Source organism: Lactuca saligna, chromosome 9 (genome assembly GCF_052625555.1).
Source record: "Lactuca saligna cultivar CGN05327 chromosome 9, ASM5262555v1, whole genome shotgun sequence".
Taxonomy (NCBI): domain Eukaryota; kingdom Viridiplantae; phylum Streptophyta; class Magnoliopsida; order Asterales; family Asteraceae; genus Lactuca; species Lactuca saligna.
The window spans coordinates 166,528,977-166,547,301 of record NC_136425.1 but is presented as its reverse complement, the minus strand read 5'-3'; the positions used below and the strand labels follow the sequence as shown (position 1 = coordinate 166,547,301).

The 18,325-nt window shown below is 33.6% G+C and overlaps 2 protein-coding genes across 4 annotated transcripts; both read left to right on the top strand.

The window, feature by feature from the left end:
* Window positions 1–203: 203 nt before the first annotated feature.
* On the top strand, window positions 204–5,406 carry LOC145015204 (vacuolar cation/proton exchanger 3-like). Of its 3 annotated transcripts, none has more exons than XM_078973648.1 (13): window positions 207–510; window positions 586–701; window positions 949–1,197; window positions 1,308–1,375; window positions 1,704–1,732; window positions 1,849–2,045; window positions 2,667–2,879; window positions 2,980–3,099; window positions 3,212–3,328; window positions 3,407–3,460; window positions 4,622–4,738; window positions 4,947–5,043; window positions 5,128–5,406. In XM_078973648.1, exons 2-13 carry the CDS (start codon window positions 651–653, stop codon window positions 5,148–5,150), a joined length of 1,335 nt encoding a protein of 444 aa, XP_078829774.1. In that variant the 5' UTR covers window positions 207–510; window positions 586–650; the 3' UTR covers window positions 5,151–5,406. The 3 variants fall into 3 exon arrangements, with proteins under 3 accessions (XP_078829776.1, XP_078829774.1, XP_078829775.1); XM_078973649.1 differs by having other exon boundaries at window positions 208–510; window positions 961–1,197; XM_078973650.1 differs by lacking the exon at window positions 5,128–5,406 and having other exon boundaries at window positions 204–510; window positions 4,600–4,738.
* A 3,333-nt stretch (window positions 5,407–8,739) lies between these two features.
* On the top strand, window positions 8,740–13,791 carry LOC145014450 (RNA recognition motif (RRM)-containing protein). The gene is made up of 4 exons (XM_078972819.1): window positions 8,740–8,921; window positions 9,265–9,576; window positions 11,155–12,299; window positions 12,556–13,791. The coding sequence occupies exons 1-4, from the start codon at window positions 8,919–8,921 to the stop codon at window positions 13,700–13,702; spliced, it is 2,607 nt and encodes an 868-aa protein (XP_078828945.1). The 5' UTR covers window positions 8,740–8,918; the 3' UTR covers window positions 13,703–13,791.
* Window positions 13,792–18,325: the final 4,534 nt, after the last annotated feature.

The following is an 18,325-nucleotide window of genomic DNA, read 5'->3' as shown; positions in this document are numbered from 1 at the left end:
GGGGGGCCCTTTAATATTAAATAATTATATTTATTTTTCTTTTTTTTAAAAAAAATTAATGCAAAACTTCATAAATGGTCCTTGGTTGTGAAATGATTGAAATAACCTTCACGTAACGGTCAAAAGTTAACGGAGTCAGCGAAAGGACCATTCATTTTGTTATTATGACAAAATTTTGAACTTCGAAGAATGTCATGGGCTCATGGCGATTACCCATAAAATATTGAGAAAAATAAAAACAAACGAATTTGCTCAAAATTAACCCCCTCTATTTGCTCACGAAATCAATTCAAGACACAGACCGCGATCAAGAGCAAAAAAAACAGGAACGATTTGTCTACACCAATGTTAGTGAAGGTGGTAGAGGAAAAGCGAATTACAGTGATTCAATCAAACTCAATGTTTCGACATGCAAACACGAAAAAGGGGGAAATTCTTTAAGAACAGATACATTCGCATTTAATCTTAGAACCCCCAACTCCATCATGTCTACGAAGATAATATTAGAGGGTATTCACAATTCAGCTAAAATCATTGATTCGTTTTCACTGTATTTATTCGTATATTGGTTTTGGTTGGATTTAGATGGAGCAATTAGGTTCATGGTTTGAGTGAAGACGAATACATTCCAACTTCTAGGTCTTGTAACTATGAGGAACAGTAATACTTTGCGGATTATAGGATTCAATTCCCGTTTAGAAGTAAGTTCTACACTTTTACTCACTCTCATCATCATTCTATCGATCCTTTTTGATTCTATCATTCACTTCATTGCAAGTTTCTCATTGATTCCTGCAAGCAAGAAAATTGAAAATTGACTACATCTTTCATGATGCATACATATGTTCATCGATTATAAGATGATCAAACTTCTTTCTTTTATCTTATCATATGGATTATGTCGATTAATACTGTAATGAAGCCATCTTCATAGTGTTATGCATCAAGAACTTTTCACAGATGGGAACACCAGATGGAAAGTCAGCAATTGAGCTAACAGATGATAGCAGAGCAGTTCCAGTATCAACAACAAGAAACTTATCTTCACTTAAAAGTAACTCAGAAGATTTTGGCACTAATTATATATGGAAATTAGTGTTTTCCAGTATAAAAGCTGCTTTCTTTTCCGATAAAATAAGTTTTCTCTTACCTTGTGGCCCATTAGCAATGCTGGTTGACCAATTAACCCAACGCCATGTAAGACTTTACTTTATTCATATTCATATTCAGATTTCAGATATTCGATTAATACTTCTTTTGTTGTTCATACTTTCACTTTATTTTTTTATATGGAATATGATTATCAGGGTTGGGTGTTCTTATTGAGCTTATTGGGCATCATACCTTTAGCAGAACGCCTTGGTTGGGCTACAGAGTAATTATCTACACATTAATATCTCCAAAACTTATGCATTACATCTTATATGTAATTAAATATTTTGAAATTACAAACAAACCATTATTTTCACCTGTAATTTTGTTATATGATGGTTAAATTGGAAAAAAGTCTGAAACTTTTATGGTTTGATTGTGAAATAAAGGTATAAGTGGTTAAACTGCAAAATTGCAAGCATTACAATCTTTTTTTTTTCTGTGGTTTATAAAAAAGAATTTTTATTTGTAAAAAACACTCGTTGACTATTTGACTTTGTTGAGTCAATGTCCGAAGCTCAATAAAAACACAAATTCCATTTTTTATGCAGACAACTGGTTTTCTACACTGGACCTACAGGTTTGTTCGTCAAATTTGTACATTTTTTTTAATATCTACTTCGAACATATGGATTGATATTGATTATTTGATTTTTCATACATTTGGAATATGTATTTAAAAATTTGAAATTACAGTTGGGAGTCTTCTGAATGCGACTTTTGGCAATGCAACAGAGTTGATAATTTCATTGTTTGCAATGAAACAAGGAATGTTACGACTTGTTCAACAGTCATTGTTAGGGTCAATTTTGTCCAATTTGTTGCTTGTTCTTGGATGTGCGCTTTTCAGTGGTGGAATTGTTCATCGGAATAAAGAACAGATATTTAATAAGGTTAGGCGCAATTTCTTCTTTTTATTTTTTGTTTCCATAAATGTTATCTTGATAAAAAATGATATATGGATCAATGACAGCATACTTGGGAAAATCACGTTTCTATGATTTTCTCTATCAAGTCGTTTATTTTCTCTATTACGTAGCTAAGAAACATCCATGATATTTTACCATCTGAATGAGGCTAAATGACCATTTTACCCTTTGTCTAAATGAAGGAAAATGTGTAAAAAGTTACAGGAAAGTTTCAACTTTCCTGACATTCTCTATTAGGTCATTCTTTCTATATCAAGTTAAAAAGAAACTCATATACAGCTTAATGTCTGAATGAGACTAAATGACCTTTTTACCCTTCGTCTACATGTTATCAAAGTTGTAAAAATTTAGGGACTTAATGAGAAAAGTTTCATTTTCATGACTTTCTATGTTAACTCGTTCTTTCAATACTACTAAATGACCATTTTACCCTTCGTCTAAATGTTAGCAAATCTGTAAAAAAAAGTCAGGGACTTTACCAGAAAAGCCTCATTTTCCTGACTTTCTTTATGTAGTCGTTCTTTCAGCATCAAGTTAAAAAGAAACACTCATAATAGTAAATGACCATTTTACCCTTACTGTCAGTCAAATGCTGGAATGAACATGGGATTGCTGTTAATGGCAGTGATGGGCTTACTTTTTCCAGCTCTTCTCCATGAAACACAAACCGAATTACAAATCGGGACATCAGAATTACTCCTTTCAAGGTTTTGTAGTTGCATAATGCTCATAGCATATGCAATCTACATATTTTTTCAGCTCACAAATCAAAAACAAGATTATTCATCCATCAAAGAGGTAAAATGACTAATCACCCTGTTGAGTATTTAAAACAATTTACAATAAAAAAAATTTGCTGATATTTTCCCGATAATGATTTCAAAAAAAAAAAAAAAAGGATGGGAGACAGGATGATGAAGAATCTGCAGAGATTTCAAAGTGGGAATCAGTTATATGGCTTGGACTTTTGACTCTTTTCATTTCAGTTCTTTCAGAGTACTTGGTCAACGCCATAGAGGTTTGACTTTGACTTTGACTTTTGTTGGATTGATTTACATGTTTGGTGGTGTGTAGCTTTTTGTTGGAAATTGGAATTGGAATTGGAATTGGAAAATGATTGTGTGTGGTAGGGTGCATCTGTTGCCATGGATGTTCCAGTTGCATTCATTGGTGGTGTGTTGCTTCCTGTTGTTGGAAATGCAGCTGAACATGCAAGTGCCATTATGTTTGCAATTAAAAATAAACTAGTAAGTACAAATTTCACAAGGGCAAATTTGTCAAAAAAAAAAAAAAACTATATTTTTACTTCTTTACTGTTTGTGCAGGATATATCTTTAGGAGTAGCAATTGGCTCTTCAACACAAATTTCAATGTTTGTGGTAGGTATTATTATTATTATTATTATTATTATTATTATTATTATTATTATTATTATTATTATTAGATATAACTTCCATTAACATACTACTATTTTATTTTATTTTTGCCAATTAGGTCATTAAAACTTATGAAAATAAGGTTCTTTGTGTCATTTAGTAGGGTTTAGGTTATTTTTGGTCACTTAACTTTTGGTTTTGTGCTTATTTGGTCACTTTAACTCTTTTTAAGTTTTAAATGGTCATCAAACTTTTAGCTTTGTGCTCATTTAGTCACTTAACTTTTGATTTGGTCACATTTAGTCACCTAACTTTTAAAATTGTGCTCATTTAATCACTAAACTTTTATTTTTATTTTTAAATTTTAGTGACTAAATGAGCATAGTTTTAAAAGTTAGGTAACTAAATAAGCACAAATCTAAAAGTTAAGTGACTAAATGTGACCAAACCAAAAATTAAGTGACTAAATGAGCACAAAGTCGAAAGTTTGATGACCTATTAAAACTGAAAAATAGTTAAGTGACCAAATGAGCACAAAACCAAAAGTTAAGTGACCAAAAATGACCTAAACCCTCATTTAGTAACCATGATTTTGAAATATTTGCATAAAAATATTAGTTTTGTATCTTCAGATGAACAAAAACTTTTGTTTAGTGAACCTAATTGGCATAAAATGTTTGTTTACTAACATATTTTTTTGGTAAATCTATTGAGATTTTAGTATATTTATTATTGAGTAAATTACACGAATGGTTCCTATGGTTTGGGGTAATTTGCACGTTTGGTCCCTAACTTATTTTTTTAACTCGGAAGATCCCTACTGTTTGTTTTTGTTGCGCGCTTGGTTCCTGTCTTACCTAAAAAGACTATTTTGCCCTTGATTTTTTAATTTATTTAAATAAACGCACCCCAACCCTACTTCCACCTCACCTTACCTTACATATCCCACTTTATTTAAATAAATTAAAAAATCAAGGGCAAAATAGTCTTTTTAGGTAAGACAGGAACCAAGCACGCAACAAAAACAAACAGTAGGGACCTTCCGAGTTAAAAAAATAAGTTAGGGACCTAACTTGTAAATAACCACAAACCATAGGGACCATTCGTGTAATTTACTCTTTATTATTTAATGTTAGAATTAGATATTTTGTTGTGTATTTGCAGATGCCATTTTGTGTGGTAGTAGGGTGGATGATTGGGAGTCCAATGGATCTAAATTTTCAACTTTTTGAGACATCAATTCTTTTTATGACTGTTCTAGTAGTAGCCTTCATGTTACAGGTTTGACTTTTTAGTTGACTTGGACTTTGACTTTTTTCATTTCCAACTCATTCTTAAAATAAAATTAAAAACATTGTTCGCTTTCACCCCATGAAAATTACAACGTTTTTAGTTTTTACGGAAAATGTTTGACTATTTGAACTCTTTAAACTTTAAATTTTTGTACAAATCGACTCAAATTTTGCACATTTTTTTTTAAAAAATGTAGGAGGGAACATCGAATTACTTCAAGGGATTAATGTTGTTGTTTTGTTATATGATTGTGGCTGCGAGTTTCTTTGTACATATAGATCCTGTATCTATACGTGAGTTGTCACTCCTTTTTGTATCTTTATGCCACTTAGGATTGTTTTGGAGTTTTTTTTTACTCAATTGATTTGGTTTTGCAGAAGATAACCCTCAATATCCGTAGTTTTAGGATTACATAATCACATCCAATATTATATAATATCTGAAGAATAATTATTTGGAACTCCATTGATGAAATCATGAAGATTGAAGATTTTTCCATGAACTTAGTTTGATTCAAGTTATATAGTGTAGTTAATGTGATGATTTTAGTATTACAAGTTACAACACATGTTTTTAGTGGGTACATCTTCGCTTATACAACATTATGATGTAAATTATCTGGGTTTTACATAGTTATTAAAATCTTTGTTAAGTAACCTATGTAAATTTATTTTTAAAAATATTACAATAAGGTCCTCATCTTTGTCCGTATATTTATATAAGACACATAACATATTGTCTATCAGACCTTGAACGTTTAACTTATGGTTGAGTGACAAACTTGTTTTATTTAAAAGATTTAATTACTATCATAATGCTATGATTTTTGTAATAAACTTGAAACTATTTGTAAAGTCAAAAAATATCTATAGTTCAAATCAACTATGATTTACTAATTCCTTGTGCCACCAATAGCACTTATTATGGAATTCTCTTAGGTGCTGTTTGTTTTTTCGAAGCGAAAATTCATGAAGTCTGCAGATCACCTCTGCAATTCTCTGTAGCAGAAGAGGTGGAACAAACGGCTGCAGCCTATAATAAGAAGCATGTTTGTTTTTTAACATCTGCAAACTGCTGCGGTAAACTAAAATTTAAATAAACTAATTTTATAAACTGAAATAATTCTCAACATTGAAATTTAATAATTCTAGTCTTAAAACATTGAAATAATAATAACAATAACATGTAAAAAACAAAAATATAAAACTTTAAAAAAAAAAAAACATAAAAAAATGTAAAAGAAGCTAATAGTTTTATTCTAGAAAAAAAAACTAATTTAAAAAAAGCATTAAAAAAGAAAAAAAAAAAAAATTTAAGAAAGTATTGCAAACGTTGTCTACAAAGTTCGTAAAAAATTACACACGTTAAAAAAATGTAACTGAAATTGAAAATATTATTAATAAAACGGTAAAAAAATTAAAAAAAAAAGGAACAAATTAAAAAAATTGTAGAAATTATAAAAATAAATTGTATCACATCCGTAAATAAAAATTTAAGAAAATCAAAGTTTAAAAAAAAAGAAATTAAAAAAAAAGTTATACAAAAATTCTTAAAAAAACACTTAGAAAAAATGAAAGTTGAAGAGGTTAGAAGAGGCAAGTCAAGTGCTGCGCCACGCAGCACACGCGCAGAGGTTTTGTAGTCTGAAGTCTTCCAAAAAACAAACTGCTGCGAGAGGGAAAGTGCTGCGCGTGTGCTGCGCCGCGCAACAATAAGTGGTTTGAAGAAGTTTTTATAGAAAAACAAACAGCACCTTACTTACCTCAACAAATACTGCAACCTAAAATATAAAAATGGTATATATTAATTTTCGGGAATATTACACCAAAACCTTTAAATTTATCAAAAAGTATGGTTTTAGTCTATAATCAATTTTTGGTGTGTTATAACCCCTAAATTTTCTATATTTTTTTAACATATATTTCATTTAGTAGGTTTTGAAATCTATAATCAGTTACCATGACACATGGCTACCACGTTAGCAAATAGCAGTTGATTTGTCGCAACTCTTAGGCTATACGAAATGGTTTACAAAACCATTATCATGAAGGTGTGCCACATTACTTAAAAAGTCAACTACTTGCAACTTACTAGCTATAGGAAATGATGTTCATATGAAGTTACTAGTGAGTTTTAAGGGGAGAAGAGGAGTGAGATAGAGACAAAGAAAAAAAAGATTGTGGTCTCTAGTAGCTGCACTCACGGAGTATTAGAATCACAAATTTTAAGGGTGGTGTTTGGAGGTAAGTCACTTGTGACTTGAGGGTGCCAAGTCACCTAACGCGTTAAATGGCCAAGCATTTCGTATAGCCTTAATGGTTGTCATGGTTGTTAGCTTCTTGAATTTTAACCCTCTCACATTTACATTTTATGTTCTCCACCTTGACCATTTGTCTTTTACATGTCGATGTAGAAGCGAACATCTCGTGCCTCTCCTCATTTTTCCTTCTCACCACCAATTAGAATATCACTGCTACTTCCTCACCGTTGATTAAAACATATCCTCACCACATACCTCCCCTTTATCCCACCTCTCTTCATCAAAAGGATTCAAGAAGTAAGTTTTAAAAGGGTTGAACGCTTTTTTTTTCAAAACGGTTCAAGAATTAGGTTTTAGATGACAAACTCTTCAAATCGTAGGTAAATCATAGACTTGTGTATTTGTTTTGGTTATTAGAACTCTTTCGAAAATTCCAAAGAGTTTTGATGATAATTCAAAGCATAAAAGATAAGATTTTTTTACAGTGATTTAATACACAAAATGCTAACCAAATTATATATTAAATACTTAAACCAAAATTACATATTTCAAAAAAAAAAAAAAAAAAAAAAAAAAAATTCTAACCTTTCACCCTTCCTTCAAATGGTCTAGCATGGCCTTCCTTCTCTATAATATCTAATCAATCACTTCCATCAAATTAATCAAACTAATAAGGATCTATGCATCATTCGGTACCATTGTGTAAGATACCTTGTGACGCATGGTGGGAGGCCACTTAGTTGGTCTAGCATTATTATTTTCTCCTCAAACCATATAAAGATTTCATATGTCCATAGCCATAACAACTTTCTTATTCTCATTGTCTTTCCACATGTTGTGTTTGATTCTTAAACTTAGGTGGTCATGTGTTGATTCGTTGGAGTTTATAGACATCGAGTAATAACCATAGTGGCATGAAGTATTTTCAATGGTGGAAGTGATCGAAGAAGGATGAATTGCCTGTATTTTACAAATAAAGAGAGGAGCGCGGGGTAGGTGTGGGTTCCATCATTTTTTATATAATAAAACTTCAAATTAAATAGGAAAAAGTATAAAAAAGTATCATAAGGATGTTGGTCATTTTAGTTTGGGGAGACACCAAAACCACAATGAAACTTGTTGAAAATGATAGAATTTGCAAATTTAAAACCCTACTAATCAAAACCACAAAACCCAGAAAACCATAGGGATCAAATTTGCAGTTTTCTCTATACTAGATGTTTGCAAATCCACAAAGACGAATATATTTTTTGGCAAATAATTTCTTACGGAAAAATAATTATTAGAATTTTGATTATTCCTTATTATGTAATAAAAAACTACCACTTTTAAATAAAATATATATGTTATACCTTATGTTTATTGTTTGTGTATACTATTGATGTAAATCAGTTAATATTGGTCTCTAGTTTAAGAAATATAAATAAATTTGTATACATGAATTTAATATTTTAAAGTTTTCATTTACTCTAGAATTTCTCAATTATTTTCTTTAATTCAAGTCTTTGCATTTTTGGCAAGTATTTATGAACTATTTTTACATATACCAAAAAATTTATAATTTATACCTCTTCAAATTCAATATATAACTAATATTCCTTATAATAATATAATATAATATAAGAATATTTGGGGCAAAAGTTGTAAACTCTAATTAGTACAAGGGGTATGAGAATACAACTTAAGAAACGGCTACGATCGCTCCTGGCAAAATAAATATCGACTTTGGAGCTGTCAATTGTTTTGGTAGTGCTCAGCAATAACCAAACCCTAACACAAACACGTCACCATATCTTCTCTCCTGCCAGTTATCTATCGTGATTTTGGCTAAATCAGTCGTACCTTATCGCGATTTTGTTTGGCAAAGGGCTTTGAATGTAGTAGGACGATTATCGAATTCGAACGATAATGGTTTGTTCTCGCACTTTTACGATTCACTCTATTTACTGTTTTTCGTTTTACAGACAACAGCAACGTTGATTTGTTTCTTGTTTATCCATATTCCATTCTGAATTTTAATTGTTTCATGTGTATTTTTCCATGAATGAATCTCTCATGAATGCGATCTGATTTGGGTTAATTTAAAGTTTCTGCTATTTCTGATCCGAATTGCCGGTGTACAGCTTTTCCGTTTATAAAGGAAGATCAAGGACGATGGTTTGATTAATCGATATAAGATCCGGAAAATATAGAGTAGCTGTCTCCTCTAAAATGGCGAAATGCAAAATAACTGATATGAGGTTTTGTTTTTCAGAGCTCTAGAGGGGGACGAGAGAGACAGTGGAAGGAATACCCTTTGAGACCAGAAGAGAAAATTCATCATGGAAGAAACACTGTTCCTCCTTCAAGACACCTGTGGGTTGGGAATCTATCTCATACCTTAACTGAACGTGCATTGAGCAATCACTTTAGACAATTTGGGGAGCTTGAGAGTGTAGCTTTTTCACCTGGTCGTAGCTACGCCTTCATCAATTTCATTGAAGCCAGTGCAGCTTTTGCAGCATTTGGAGCACTTCAAGGTTTCATTCTTGCGGGCAATGCACTTAGAATTGAGTTTGCAAAGGCGGTTAGTTTTGTCCACCCATGTCTGCTTTTTTCTTTCTGTATATGTACACTCTTACACTTGAGCAATATCTGCTTAAGTCTTAAACTAGTTGCTTATTTTTGGAAATCGAAACTGATGCTAACTCATGCCCATTCAAGCAATTTTGTGATTACCACTTCTGTCATTCTATTCAAAACCATTTTTAGTTCTGGTTTCAGCTTTTAGTTTGATATTTCCCATCTTATCCACCATTTTATCACATATGAATCGAATTGTCATGCATGCAAAATGGTTCTAGAGACTTAACAAATTAGTTAAACCTGCTTAAAGCTATCAACAACTACACCTAATGCCTCAATTCCCTTAAGGAAACCTTGCTTGAAGCTAGTTCACATATATATTAAATTCAAGATTGGTTACAACGATTATAGGGTTTATGTATATTCTACTTCCGATTGCTCTACATCTTAGATTTATTAAGAGAATCAAATTCCTCAAGCATAAACCATACATGTCATGACATAATCACCTGCAGTTAATGTCCATTGCTAACATTCTCTCGTTGCTATTGCTCTAACATTGTTAAGGGGAAGATCAGTTAATCCTCATTCTACAAGATGATCAACACTCAACCAAAACTCATTTTTATGTATATCTCCTCATGCACATAAGTATTGACAATTATGTTCTACTGTCTTTGGATGCCAGTTGCAGATTCTACACCACCATTAGGCCATTTGAGATGTAGTTTATACTTTATACCAGCTATCCAATGATTACCAGATGAATTTAAAAAGTATACACACCATACATACATGGAAAATGATATCTCATGATCAAAATGCTAAGTAGATGTAGATTAAAACAAGGTTAACCATTGGCTTCTATTCTAAATTTCTAATATATCAGAACTACATAATTACATACTGTAAACAATGTGGATGATTATAAGGTCATAACTCTTGAAAATACTACTTCCCTAATGAGCCCTATCCTATTACAAACTACAAATTACTAAGTGAACTAGTGCAAGGTGAGTCTTAATTGAAAACAGAGCAAACTCTTCAAGTCTTTTGATTCTATAAGATATTCATTTTCCAAGTGAGATCAATTTTATATGTCAAGCTGAATATATTATGCCTAAGAAAATTCATTTTCTAGGTTTTCTTGCATTGAATGATAATGTCAAAAACTTAAAACCCATAACACAGTTACTAGACAACTATTGCAAGAATGTGGTGCACTTCCATTAGGGTTCATTCAATTTAGCAATTCAAGCATTTCTTTTCTATATGCCAAAATTACATCATTATGGCTACTCAATATCATTTGCTCAAACTTGATGTTATGCTATGAAGATACAAGCCTTCCATGAGCACACAAGGTTACCCATATCATCAAATTAACATTACTTCCCAATTTCTCCTTCATGTGGTATATGCAACTCATCTTCAATCTCAGATATAAGACATCATTAAGTTATGTAATATAAAACTAAATAAAGCACGTGAATATGATAAAAATATTATTGCCATGATTGAAATTGAAGCTATAAGTTTGTGGAAAGTTGATGATTCTTGCATCTAACATATATATCAGGAGAAATCATCAGCACAATTACACGAAGAAGACGACTACATACGCAGACGAGATTCACCTCGTTCTTCAGTAAGAGAATCTCCATTCCCTCATCGGGACTCTAGAATCCGCCATTCCAATTCCGACCCTAACAACGAGAATCAAAAGCCAATCAGTAGTGGTAGTAGAGCCGATGGAGAACCCAATGAAGTCTTATGGATCGGATTCCCACAATCTTTAAAACTAGACGAACACAGTTTCTGGGATGCCTTTTCCCCTTTTGGTGAAATTGAAAAAATCTCTTCGTATCCCGGTAGAACTTACGCTTTTGTCAGATACAAACATGTTAATTCCGCTATTAGGGCAAAAGATAATTTACAAGGGAAATTATTCGGAAACCCTAGGGTTCATATCACTTTTGCAAGAAGCGAATCAAGAGCACCACCTTCAAACACCGGAAAAAACTCGATTCCTGACCCTCCATCCCCCCGTTATGGCCGCCAACATGATCGATACCATGATGAACGCAAAAGAAGATCACCATTACCGGGTCGGAATCATGGATTCCGAGATACGGGACATGATGGTTACGGACGCCGGAGTCCTTCAAGGGATAGAAATGTAAATTTCCATGATTTCCACACACCACGTCGAGGCCCGGTGTATGATGACGAATGGGATTTGCCGGAAGACGCGTTGATTTTTCATGGTGCGAAGAAACTGAAGGGCGGTCCGATTCCGATTCCGATTCCGGTTCCGGTTCCGTCGGAACCGGAGCTTCCGGAGTATCCGTTTTCCGATTCCGAACATGGGAAGAACGTCCTCTCGAGGCCACCGGGGTTTGATAATAATAACTTGGGACATTTTGGTTATCATAAACAGATGATTCATGATCCACCTATGAATGTTGCTCAACCTTATGGTGAGAGGGGAAACATACAAAATACACAAAATATCCAAAATACCCGAAATACCCTCAATGCAGGTTATGATGGTTTCCATGGTGGGCCGGTTTCTCAAAATGCCGTTGAATGGAAAAGACCAACTCCGGAACCACACATTCCAGCAAGTGGGGAATGGAAATGGGAAGGAATAATAGCAAAAGGAGGAACATCAATTTGTCGTGCTCGTTGCTTTCCTGTTGGAAAAGTACTTGACATGATTTTGTAAGTTTCAAATAAAACAAATTGTTCTCTGTATTGGACTACCATTAAAACTAATGTCAGTGGGACCAAAAATTGCAACTTTTTGTCCCAGCCAAAAAGCTGAAACATAAACATGACATGACATATGACAGACTGTAAGGAAAAGACGAAAATGCCCTTGAGAATGAATATCTTACACACACAAATACAATATACAATATAAATGAGTGACAGATAAAATTGGAAAAATAAATAAATTATTGACATGGAAATGCAGGCCTGAATTCTTGGATTGCACAGCCAGGACTAGTCTAGACATGCTGTCAAAACATTACTATCAAGCAGCAAGTTCATGGGTCGTATTCTTTGTGCCCGAAAGTGATGCTGACATGGCGTTCTACAACGAATTCATGAACTATTTAGGCGAGAAACAGCGTGCAGCTGTCGCCAAGCTGGACGACAAAACAACCTTATTTCTTGTCCCCCCTTCCGATTTCTCAGAAAAAATTCTAAAAGTCCCCGGAAAACTCAGCATCTCCGGCGTCATTCTCAGACTAGAACAACCACCCGCCACCGCCGACACCCTCCCACCACCACCACCACCGCCACATCAGCGCCAACCCGAAAGACCCGACCCGTATCTTATGTTGTCCCATGGAGAAGCTTCTAGAATGTCATTCACTGCAGCATCACCTTCCGGAAGCTATCAACTCCAAAACCTTGGGAAACCTAGACCTGGTACTGGTACTATGTCTGTACCACCATTTCATGTTGACAACAATACACAGACACAGGATCATTTGCTTCATAGACAATCAAGAAGTGGTGATTTTATGATTCCAAATAATCAGGAGACGACAAATTTGAGTAATAATTATAGACCTGGAAGTCCTACTTATCAGGAGCCTAAAACTCTAGTGGCAGCGACAGGTGGCATTGGCATTCAGCCAGATCAGCTTGCACAGCTGGCGTCGTTTCTTGGGAACGCAAGGCAATCAATGACAGCGGGAGAAGAGTTTAGGCAGCCGAGTAGTAATGTGATGATGGGTTTAGATAATAATAGTAATAGTAATAATAATGGTTATAATAATAATAATAGGATGACGCCACGTCAGCTTCCTTCGCCTAGTCCCAGTCAGCATCATCAGCATCAACATCAATATCATCCTCCTAATCCTAGTCAGCAGCAGCAGCAGATGATGAGTGGGTATCATCATCAACATCATCAACAACAAAAACAACATCAAGTGCAAGTGGGAAACATGGGTCATGGTCAAGGTCAAAGTCAAAGTCAAAGTAGTGGTAGTCAAGGTCAAGGAAATGGACAGGAGGAAACGGAGGAGGCGGATCCACAGAAACGGTTACAGGCGACTTTAGAGTTGGCTGCTACTCTACTCAAGCAAATCCAACAAGGGAAAACTTGAAAATAAATCGAGTTTTTATAATAATTGTTTATGTTAAATTGGATTAACGAGCATGTTTAATGGTAAAAAATGGTAATGCTTATGGATCACTGTTGTTTTTGTATGTGGGTTTAGATGCTAATTTCATGTTTAATAATGAGGATGATTCATGCTTGTTACCAAATAGATGTTAATGTGATGTTTAATAAAGAAACAACGATTTCGTAGTAAAATAAGTATCTAAATTTCTAAATCATAAGAAATTAAATCACTATGAAGTTGTTTCATACGCTACAAAATCCGGAAATTGATACATTAAGTCATAAAAATGAGGCCCTATGAATACAATCATGAAAATACTTTGAAATGTTGATATTATTTTAGATCCGTTTATTCTATTGTTTTCAGTTATGTAACACGTTTATTCTATTGTTTTCAGTTATGTAACACATGTATCATCGTTTTAAATTTCTCTACAATGATTGTGAATTACTGAATCAATATGAGAATTTAAATCATAAAAAAGCATTGGGAAATTGTTCTCATCCACTACTATACTCGTCCGAAGTTCCAACTGACAGTTCAGTAAGAAATTTATAAAAAAATATATATAACTTGTAAGAATACGATTTGTTCCCCACTGGAAAATATACGGTTTTGAAATTTGACATGATAAAATCTTTCTAAGGTTTTGAAATCGAAAGTGATATTTCTACTTAATAATATGATCTATCTACATACAACATCTTTGCAACTATCATACAAATCGGTAAAACATATATTTCAAGTGGATGAATCACTTTATCAAGTGGAAATATCATTTATCTTTTGAAAATAGAATCACAAATGTGAAAGGATAAATGCTGATTCACGCTTATGTTCTTTTTTAGAAAAAAAAATGATCATTTGTTAACTGGTTCCATCCAAGGCTAACGTGGGCTTAATATGTGCTTAGTTAATTAGTTTGATAGTTTCGATTAAGTATCGGTTAAAAACACTTAATCCGAGGCTAATCACATCAATCAATAAATTATAAACGAATAGTTCATAACTCGTGGGAACCACGGTTACAAAATTAATTAAACTTTAATAGTATAAACTCAAAAATATTAATCACTTATTTTAAATAAATTATTAATTAAGAGATTTTTTTAGTTAGATAAATTTATAATCATTGATTTAAATAAATATATAAAATTATATCACTTTGTAATTTGTATTAACTTTATTTTAATTCTTATTTTAATGTTATTAATTTAATGTAATTAGAGTGACGAATTTAAAATTTAAAATTTGAAATAGAAAATCAGTAAGTTGACAAGTAACATGCATTAATTAGGAGAGATAATAGAGTGACATACACAAAAAAAAATGCATTAATATGGTGATACATGTCAAAAGGAAAATAAAATTATTCTTTTATTAGAATATGAATGATGGTTACAAATATAAATCCTAGGCTAATTAGACAATAACTCTAATAATCTAATTGTGAATGAATCGGACATGTAATAATTCTTAAGAGATTAAATAAGTTTTTTTTTCCCTCTCATTTTTATATTGAATTTCACCAAAAATGAAAATGACTCATTTAATTTGAATAAATTATTACTTTTATAACAATAAAAGATCTTTCTAAGTGTAATGATTAGAAATCTTATTGATTATAATAAATCAACATAACTTAATACTTACACATATTAATTACACTGATTGTAGAACAAATATTAATATTATGAATTTGATTATTTCGTATAAAAGACCTGAAGTAGCAAAACTTTAGGTAAAAATAGTAATTAAGGCAATTATTAATGCTAGGACCTGCTCCATTATCATCATCCGCTCACAGTTGGCGAAGGCCGCCAATATCTTGGGAGTCCAACTTCATCATGGAAGCATATATAATCACAAGAGAGGAACGAATCAATCGCATCAACCATCTCCTCCAAATGGCTCGAGGTGGAACCACATTGGGATCAAACGCTCCAACGAACACTGCCTTACGCAACATCTCTTTACCATACTCATCACCGATAGCAAAGCATATATTCTTGATACGACCCACACCCTGCAAAAAATATGGAAGTTCGATAACTTTGTCAACAATTCTAACAATTCCATCCCTGACAAGCCAACCCAGGTCATTCCTAAGGCGAGACAACTCCGCCTCACGATCAAGCCGCAATTTTTCTTTATCCAACAACTCTTTCTCCAAACTCTCCACCTGGATGCTCAAGGCCTCATTTTGCTGGAAGGTGTCATCAAGCTTCGCGTCCACATGAGCACAACACTCCTCAAGGGTCATTTTCTTGTCGGTCAACAACTCCAATTGTTGGCGAGAAGACTCCATCGAAGATTCTAGAGAAACAACATGTTGTTGAAGACCCCTCTCATTCACCCGAAGCTTGACAGCCACACTTTTAAGACGTCGTATGCAGCAAGCCCCGACAGTAAGGAAAAAGGCGCTTTGAGCAGTAGCAAATTCCATGAAATCAATTGTTTAATCATCAATAAAGGCTTTTATCTTAGAAACAGTTCCCTTAGGAAAAACATGGTGTGAGAACTCAACAACAACCTCTTGTTGGGAGAGGCAAGATTCATCATTGAGGTTCCATTTAGGGATGAAAAGATTGTTGAAAGAAAGATTCTTGCCTTGGAAACTGGCAATAAGATCATCATAGTCAGACAAGAGATTTGCTTCGATGGACTGGCGGTGACCCTGTAGGGCCTTCTTCGATGGAATCCTTGTTCATAATGGGCTGTTTAGACGCCCCTTGTATCCCTTCAGATTGGTGTGTGTCGTTATCAAGGATACTTATTACCTCTTCACTAGAGGGCATCAAAGTGGCAACAAAATTGGTGGCAAGCTTGCGTAAGCGACAACATTTAGCAATGGGTTTCCCTTTTTTCGCGTCAAAAAGAGTCGCGACACTCAAAAACCCTCTATTCTTCATCAGGACGTCGCGCCCACCAGAATCCCCTCTTTGTTATCTTGTGTAACGACCCGCATTTATTCCCGTCAACAATTTGCTTCCGTTAGATGAATATTATTTCATAGGATTATTTCAGTTTAATGTTATATAATGAAATAAATTTAAAAAATGATGATAACTAATACTTAAAAGAATTAATCAAAATTAAAAAGGTGTGTAATTTAATTAAATTGAGTTACGAAATTATTAGGATGAATATAATTCATTTGAAAGGTTTAAATGGAATTGAGGGGCTAAAATTGTCATTAAAGAAACTTAAATTGTCAAGGTGTATAGGGTTAGGTTGGAAGGGGTAAAAAGCCAAATCTTGAGGGATCAATTGTTGAAATTCGGCTGTAACCTCCAAGGAATCAGATCGTTCCTTCTTCACTTTCGTTTTTCTTCAAGTACGCTTTAGGAGGTTGTAAAAAATTGATTCCCTTTGGTTGCTATTGTTTGTGTCGATTAGCAAGAAGAAAAAAAATGCACGATTAGGAGGGTGGAGGAGGCTACGAACCAAGAAGAGAAAAGGGAAAAGGAAGGGGCGGTCATTGACGATCGTTCAAGGGGTTTTGAAGTTGTGAAATCGATCTAATAAGGATTGGGGAAAGGGTGATACTTCAACTCTTACAAGACTTGAAGTGTGAGGAGGACACATCTTTGACAAAGGTGAGTTAATCTGGTGGATTTTTAAAGTACTTTGTCAGGGAATTCCATATCTTATAGGGATTCGAATGAACCTAGGCTATTAAGGTTGCATGTGCCCCTATTGTGTGTGATATGATATTGGTTGTTATGCTTCTTTATGCGTATGAGAATTTAGGATGCTATATGCTAGATTCTTATTCTTTTTTATATAAGAGGTGTGTTACGACCATGATAGAAAGAGTGTCTTGTGTTGATTTTAAGTGATGTATTCATGCCATTGTTACTTGGAAACCCTTGTCTATGATTATTAGGACAGAGCATGCTAGTGATGTTGTCAAGCCATAATGATGATATGTGCATTAACTTGTATGCGATGTAAAATGTTTTAACTTGTATTTATTTATTTGCATGTTTACATGAGAAGTAATATGCTAGAAAAAGATGTTAATAAATATGCATGATTACTTAGGGAGGTTAAAGGTGTAATTCCTTAAAAGATGAATTAATAACAAATTAATTAAAAGGGGAATACACTAGCAGGGCTAAGGGTAGTTTTGGCTCCATGAGGAAAGTCAATTAGGGTTGGCTCATCGGGGAAGCCAACTAAGGTTGGCTCTATGAGGAAAGCCAATAAGTGTTGGCTCTACGAGGATAGCCAAGTAGTGTCGGCTCAACGAGGAAATCCAACATAAACATCATGTGGGATCCGGGAGGTGTAAAACGGTGGAATTGGCACCACTTGAACTGAACCCTAACGACAACGCATGTACTAATATATGCAACGTCGGAGTAGCGAACGCAGTGAACCAGGAGCAATGTTACGGATGAGAGTTGCACCTCATTTAATGCATTGGGTCTTGTTGGTCACGTTAGTAGTCAATGGATACTTACCATGGGGTTACAAATGAATATATAGACCCATTAATAGGAAGTATCATAATAACAATTACAAAGATGATTAAGAGGAGAAGAATTGTTAATGATGAAAATGAATATTAATATTATTTTATAATATTATAGCGAT